This window comes from Tupaia chinensis, unplaced genomic scaffold (genome assembly GCF_000334495.1).
Source record: "Tupaia chinensis unplaced genomic scaffold, TupChi_1.0 Scaffold000303_1, whole genome shotgun sequence".
Taxonomy (NCBI): Eukaryota; Metazoa; Chordata; class Mammalia; order Scandentia; family Tupaiidae; genus Tupaia; species Tupaia belangeri.
This window is the reverse complement of record NW_006159793.1, coordinates 801,671-809,275: the sequence shown is the minus strand read 5'-3', so window position 1 is coordinate 809,275 and position 7,605 is coordinate 801,671. Positions and strand designations below refer to the sequence as shown.

The window sequence follows — 7,605 nt, the reverse complement described above, 5'->3', positions numbered from 1 at the left end:
TCTCTCTCCCCTGGCAAATACAATCCCTTCCCACCCCTCGGCAAAACTAAAACAAACAAGGTTTGATTCAGGAGGTTCTTGCATTTCTTTCTTCTTTCTTCCTTTTTTTTTTTTCTTTTAGAATTACTTATTCATTATTGGTATATTTTAATTTGCTATAAGTCAATGTACACTCATCAGAGAGACAGAGAAAGGGAAAGTGAGAAAGCAAACCACCAGGTCTGGAACTTGAATCCTGCTCGGCCACGTGAGAGTCCAGCGCCTTAACCACCACACCACCTGCTTACTCTGGGGCTCTGCATTTCTAAAGCGCTCCCAAGCATGATAAGCTGGTGGTGTGGCTGCTGTCCCCAGATCTAGTTCACCTACCCGCTCCGCCTCACTTAGCAGATGAGGAAACCAAGCGTAAAGCAAGGAAGGTCATGTGACAAGTCCCTCATGCTAGGCTCCACGACAGCACCAGGAGGGAACACCTGGAGTCCCGGGCAGAGCTGCCCACGTGACGAGTGTGCAAAACAAAATTTGTTCAATGAATGGAGACCAAGAAGAGAACCCGGGGACTAGCAGTTAGCGTAATGGCTATGTCGCTGGACTCCCGTGTAGTCGACAGCGGTTCGAGTCCTGGACCTGGTGGCTTAAACTCACGCCGGGCGCATTCCAAGAGGAGAATGGAGGAGAAGGGATTGCGGTGTGGGCATCCCCCTTGATTTCTCGCTTTCTGTCTCTCTGTCTCTTTCTGTCTCTCTGTCTCTCTGTCTCTCTGGTGAGCCCATTCGCCCCTATAGCAAAAAATCTCCAAAAAAAAAAAAAAAAAGAGAGAGAGAGAGAGAGAGAGAAGAGAACCTGGACCTCTTGACTCTTCTTCCAGTAGAAATTAGGCATCATTAGGCATCAACGTGCTCACATTTTATTTCCCATCGATTAAGATTCTCCAAAGTGCAAAGTAGGTGCAGGAGTGGGAGAGACAGAAAGGCCTTGGGGTTCTCTGACTCGCCACAGCATAATCTAGCACTGGGATGGAAAGAAGGAAGCTGGGAGCTGGGCGAGCGACTGGTGACCTTGAACCCAAAAGCTTGGGCCGTGGTGTCTGCCGGGAGCACGGAGTTGTTTGCCGCCCACCGTTCCGCACAGTGCAATTCCTCCTGCGGGACCCAAAACCCGGCTAAGGAAAAGCAGGGCGGGGAGAGCGGGCGCCCATCTGCCCTTCCTGACGTCCTTCCACCTGTGCTCCCTCTCGCTCCCCGCAGCATCAACCACGACCCCAGCCGCATCCCCGCGGACCTGCCGGAGGCGCGATGCCTGTGCCTGGGCTGCGTGAACCCCTTCACCATGCAGGAGGACCGCAGCATGGTGAGCGTGCCGGTGTTCAGCCAGGTGCCGGTGCGCCGCCGCTTCTGCCCGTCGCCGCCACGCTCCGGGCCCTGCCGCCAGCGCGCGGTCATGGAGACCATCGCCGTGGGCTGCACCTGCATCTTCTGACCCAGAGGGTCCAGAGGCCAGGTCGGCAGCTGGAGACGGCCCTCCCTGCACCCCCGCGCCACGCAAGGCCAATGAAAAGTAAACGCAGTCTTTTGTAAAGCAAGACTTTTTGGGTTTGCTCTTTGTGGCGTCGAAGCTAAAACCGGGATGAGAGTAGGAGGTCTCTGGGAGGTAAATTTCAGATCAGTAGAAAGAAAGATTTTCCACCACCCTGAGTTTTCCAGCGGAGACAGGCTATTAAAAACAAAACAAAACACAAAAAAATTGCATTCATTTCTGTCATGAAGGACAGTCACATGCGTCCTTTAATGGGGTGTGTAAGCCCGTATTTCAACCGTGTTATTGTGCCTCGCTGGGTATTAATATAGGAGTTAACAAGAGCTCACTGCCCAATTCAGTCGAGGGTCCTTGGAAACCAGCTCTTTTGAGATGGAGGGCTCCCGGTCTCTGAAGGTGCCATACTAAAGCTGAATCTCTTAAGAGCCCATTGTGGAATAGATCCTGGTTCTGGTCTGTGTGGGTGATCCATAAGGTCTCTTTCAGCTCTGGGATTCTCTGAAGAGCAGACTTACACTTAAAGGGGGGTCTTCAGGTTGACAAAGAGCAGACTTTTTAAACATTTTTTTGAGAGGTTTTTGCTATAGGACGCGTGCACTTGCCAGAGCAACAAAGAGACAGCGACAGAAAGCGAGAAATCACTGCCCCAGGGGGATAGCCACTCTGCAATCCCTTCTCCTCCATTCTCCTCTCGGGATCTTGGGCATGCATGCACACGCACCTGGCGTGAGTTTTAGCCACCAGGTCCAGGACTTAAATCGCAGTCAACCACATGGGAGTCCAGCGACATAGCCATTATGCCAACTGCTGGTCCCAAGAGCAGACATTTTTAACCTGGGCTAGAAATCCCTGAAATGTTTCTGTGTGTATTTGTCTCTGGGCTGAGGACCCCTGGTTTTGAACAAACACTGAAGAGGAATGTCAATGTAGATTACTCTTTCATCCATCCCTGTCCACAGGAGATCTGGTTAGATGGTTTGCTGGCATCGGCATCACCTGGAAGGTTTGGTAAAATGCCGATTGCTGGGTCCCACCTCTAGATTCAGCGAGTTGGAGGTATAAGGGCCGATACTTTGCATTTGCATGCATTCGTTCCTTTGCATTTCTAGTATAGCAGTCCTGGGTGTCACTGCTGCTGCTTTTAGGGACCACACTTTGAAAACCACTGGCTTAGATCAAAACACAGGCAGTGTGAACTGTCTTGTGCCAAAGCTCATGACGGCTCTTGGCCCCTGGGCTAACCTCCTCTTCCCCACCAAGCTTCTAACAATTCAGTCCTCTCCCCGGGTATTCTGACCCCTACAGCAAATCCCAAGTCAGCTGTTCTGGGGTCTAAAAATACCTTCCCTCCCTGAGACAGCTGAGGGGCTTGGGCTCTTTACCGCGAGTAAGAATAGCTAGCTTGGTAGTTACTGTCATTTCGATTAAAGGGCAAACAGCGTGGTGTAGGAATATTCCGCTGGGCTGCTCGAACTCCAGTGCTTAAGGCAGCTTCAGCTCTGCATGTTTTAGGCTCTATTTTGTGAAAGGCCAGTGGTATTAGGCATGTGCCTGACTGGGGTGGTAAGTTAACTTACCATTTTTGGTATTGTTCTAGAGTGTTTACCAGTTAAAATTACCCCAGGAAGCTTCAGCTTGATTCCAGACACATGGAAAATAGACTTCATGTGCCAGCCAGTGCTGATCCCATTAGCGGCCGCTTCTCCCATGGGGGCTGCATGTCTCTAAGCCCCCTGTGCCCCCAGCCTCCTCTCCAAGACTTAAGACTTCAGTCCCACATGAAGGGCTCACAGCCTCGAAAACCTTTTTTGAGGGGTGAGGGTAGGGGAAGGATGAAGTTGTAGAAGGGTTATTCCTAGTCCTGGGAGTCCCAGGTATGCTTGGGCATAGGAATTGGTGAGGGGCAACCCCTCATCAGGGTGAGAAGGGACCATCCTACCTGTAGCAGAAATCTGAGAAACATGCCAGTTAGTTGTATATGGATGACACCTTTTCCTCTTACTGGGCTTCAGGTTCCTCATCTGTGAAATGAGCAGATGGGATTTAAGGAGCTCCCGGATCTTTTCTAGTTTTACCATTCTGGGCCTTGGAAGCTTGGCCTTGTGAGCCTGGCTTCAAGGCAGCAGCAAGGAGCCAAGCCCTTTACAGAGCTGAGTATTCCTGGTACCCTGGAATCTCCTTTGGAGCAAGCCTGAATGTTTCATGTTTTCCACCCTGGTGAGCAACTCCTCTGTGAGGGGGGCTCTTCTGCCTTGTTCATGGAGATCCACTGCAATCGCACTTGGCATGACTCCGAAGCCCCTGCTGAGAATGGAGGACCCAGTGGAACTGCCCTGGTTTGTATCCTTTGTACACAGAGCTTCCTGGGAATGAAAGGGAGGGTGCTTATCAGAGAGAAGTTTTACATTGCCTCTGGTCCTCTGGGTCAATGCCAATTATCATCAGTTGCACCATGGCAGTGCATGCTGCCCTCATTTCTAACAAAGGTCATCACATATGCCATTACCTACTTTGATTTCACTGGACTTGAGCAGATTGGGGTGGGTCTAGCCCCATTTGCAAGTGGCTGAAATGGTGGCTTTATCTCCAATTCCATTAACCCCCTCTGACCTTAACGTTTTAGTGAAATCATCTCTGCTCCAGAGTGGACCTGAATGTTCTAAGCCAATCAGCTTAATCTCATCCCGTGTCACTGTTATTGGTCTGGTATTTGGGTCCCAAGCCAATCAATATGTGGCATCCCCCTGATTCAGGGTAGTATACCTGACCCAGAGCCCAGAATGTGGCTCAGGGGTTGTGAGAGACCTTCTCACTCTGGGAACTTTTGGTGAAAGAATGGAAGTGGAGACTGCATAATGATCTGTGCCTAGATTTTTGCTGTTAGAACCATTACAAGCCTTGTATTTCCTGAGTCAATCTAAGTTTGCTTTTCTAGTACTTCGACACATGGCCTTCTAATGGATCTGTTTCATCATTTCTGTAATAACCGATAAGCATATGCTTTTTGTACTTGAAAGACGTCATCTCTTCCACTGCCATCGCCATCACTCCAGCACAGTAAAAACCACCTTAGAGAGTTGGGCCCTTACTGACTGCATGCTGAACTCAATGAGTTTGGAGAAGCTCTAAGTTTGAGCTGTTCTATGAACCCATTGGGAAACCTTGGACAAGTTATTTCCTCACTTTTCGGCTTTTATCTTCATCTCTACAGAGAAGTGAATTGGCTTCTGGGGACTGTTAGGAAAGCCACAATGTTAGTGTCATTTGGCAGTGATGTCCCCTCCGGAAACCTGGGCCTCTCTCCTGAAACCTGATTTAGCAAGTCTGGGTGGGACTTGGGCTTCTGTATCTTTATCCAGCTCCCCTTTCTATCCACAGGAGATTTGATGTAGCGGTTTGTCTGTGAACCATACTTGCTGAGTACCTAGGGCTCAGATGCTCCATCCTCTCCCATTACAGAAAACAATAGATCCAAAAGGAATGAAAGGACTTTTTACTTCCTAAACACACTTAAATATTTGTAGGAAAAGGTGGGGCCAGCAGGTGGCATGGTGTTTAAGGTGCTGGATTCCCACATGGCTATGGTTTGAGTCCCAGATCTGGCAGCTTGAAAATCATGCCAGGTGCATATGTGGGCATGCCCAAAATCCCAAGAAGAGAATGGAAGAGAAAGGAGACTGTGGCATGTCCACCCCCTGGTGGCGAGTTCTCACTTTCCCCCTCTCTGTTTCTCTCTGGTGAGCACATTCACCCTATGGCAAAAACAAAAAAGCAACAAAGATTATAGAAAAAGCAAAGCAAAGCATAATTCTCTTTTTTCCAGCTAGTGTCAGAGAAGCAAGTACCAGGTTATCCTTTAAAGAACACTATCTCAACGCCTTTTCTTCCTTTTCTCTGCTGGGGTGAATGTCTAGGGTGAGGTATGACTGCTCTGTATAATCTGGGGACTGGTCTTCTTTGAAAGACAGATCCACTGTGTCCTCCTCAACCCCCACACAAGGAACAGAATAATCAATTCTTCCAGAGGCTAAGGGAAAGGTTCTCTCTTCTTCCAGCCTGCTGCTTCCCTTTTCCCACTAGTTTCCAAGAAGCGTAGAGCTAGACTGGCAACTCTGTTGGGGCAAACATCTCTTTGTGCAGTGTTGTTGAGAGGCTTGGAGATGGTGTCTAATAAATTCTGATTTAGATACCTCACAGTAAACAGGAGCTAGTAGCATTTCTTAGGTTTTCTGAGCTTCCTTTCTACTTTATTTGTAACCACCTGGTTGAAATACTTTACTGAGGTTGGATGTCTGTTTTGGGAGTAGCTAGTGAAAACCAGTAAAGAAATCAGACTCAGAGTTCTCTGCTTCTATTTCCTCCCATAGTCATCTTGGTTCTTAGTTAGAAAATCAAGTCAGAGCAGCTTGAGAAGATGGATTTTATTTCTTCTTAAAAAATAAAAAGAAAACAAACACACTCCATTGAATTTGCATCCTTTTTCTTTCTCTTTCTCTTAAAAATAAAGCAACCACTGTGAGGATCCTTAAGATATATCGGCCAACAGCAGGCCACCTGGACCCACCCCGGAGGGAAAAGACTCAATACATGAGGGATTGGCCAAGAGGCTCGTGGCTTACTCAGCCCTAGCTGCTGTGGGGTACGATCCATCTTCATTGGGGAACAGAAGTTTCAGGGCTCTCTCCGCAGCCCTCACAGTTCAGTCTTGACCTTGTGCATCAAATCCTTTTGGTCAATCTTGTCTAGGTCCTGGTACCAGCGGTTGTAGGCCAGCAAAGCCACGTTCTTGGCAGCTACGGCCATCACCTCTACAGAGCTGGCTGCCCACTCTAGGGCATTGAGGTAGAAGAGCTGGTCATGGAGCGCAAACCTCGGGATGGTGGTGCGAGAGCCGTAGAGGGGGTGGGCCTGCCACTCGGCTGTCTGGACTGAGTAATAGGAACGGAAAAGGGTCTTCAGCTGGGTCCGCAAGAGGGGTTTGGGGGACTGGACTCGCCAAACAGCTGCCTCCTGGGGCTGCTTCCGCCGAAAGTTGGCTGAGATGTTGACGGGACAGATGTTGTCCAGAGTACAGAAAAAGTTGGGGAAATCTGTGGTCAGGATGTTGGCAAAGGGGAACAGCTTAGGGTCAGGGAAACCAAAGTAGGAGGAGTTGAGGTAGCCATGAACCAAGGAGACGACAGTGGGCTGGAAAGAGCCCTGGACATCATCGATGGGTGGGGTGAAGCCTTCAAAGGTGAAGTTGCTGCTACTGTTGTCCCGATGCAAGGGGGTGGCAATGACCACAATGTCGTAGAAGTCAGAGCCGTTGCCCACCTCATTCTCATACCCCACCTGGTATAGGGCTTTTCCTTCTGGAAGAGAGAAGACAGCACAAAATCAACTTATTCCCTGGCATGTATCCACTGATCTCACATCTGGGGCCCAGCATTGAGGGTGCTGATGCTGGCTGGCTAGGCGAGTCCATCTCTCCATGCTGCTGTGACTGCAGCTGAGTCCTGGGCCAAAGGTCAGGAGACCCACATTCTTGCTCTGGTTCCACCATTGACTAGCTGGAAAGGACTGGTAAGTCTGTTGCTCAAAGTCTTCATTGGTCAGATGAAGGAGGAGCTGGACTGATGGAAGTCTCAGCTTTCCAGTGTTGACATTTGAAGTGTGACAACAGCACCCTCTGGTGTCACTTGGCAGGGCTGAGACTTCCCACTGCTTTTTTTTTTTTTTTTTTTAATTTAAAAGGTTTTTTTAGAGTGAGAGTGAGAGAGTGCGTGAGAGAGTGAGACAAAGTGAGAAAGCAAGCTGCCAGGTCCAGGATTTGAACTGTGGTCTGCCATGTGGGAGTCCAGCACCCCTATCCACCATGCCACCTGCTGATCCCTTGGCATGGGTATCTTTGATATTCTTTTTGGAATTCTGGGAATCTTGTCAAATTTGTGAATTTGTCGTCCATTATTTCTTCAAGTGTTTCTTTTAGCCTGCTTTCTTTCTTCTCTCTTCTCCTCTTGGGATTCTAATATCAAGGATGTTAGATCTTTTGTTACAGTCCCTGAGGCTCTTCATTTTTTTTTTTTT

General features: G+C 48.9%; 2 protein-coding genes across 2 annotated transcripts in view; one reads left to right on the top strand and one right to left on the bottom strand.

The window, feature by feature from the left end:
• IL17B (interleukin 17B) overlaps window positions 1–1,676 on the top strand; it is a 7,474-nt gene extending 5,798 nt beyond the window's left edge. Inside the window, exon 3 of the mRNA XM_006150871.2 lies at window positions 1,248–1,676. Coding sequence (XP_006150933.1) covers window positions 1,248–1,479 — 232 coding nt within the window. The 3' untranslated portion in view covers window positions 1,480–1,676. The remainder of the gene's footprint in view (window positions 1–1,247) is intronic.
• A 3,686-nt stretch (window positions 1,677–5,362) lies between these two features.
• Window positions 5,363–6,915, bottom strand: LOC114008200 (prenylcysteine oxidase-like; the record flags this gene model as incomplete). Its single annotated transcript, XM_027772820.1, has 1 exon — window positions 5,363–6,915. A coding segment is annotated over one exon (687 nt), but the record flags the coding sequence as incomplete, so codon positions are not given.
• Between the last annotated feature and the right edge of the window lie 690 nt (window positions 6,916–7,605).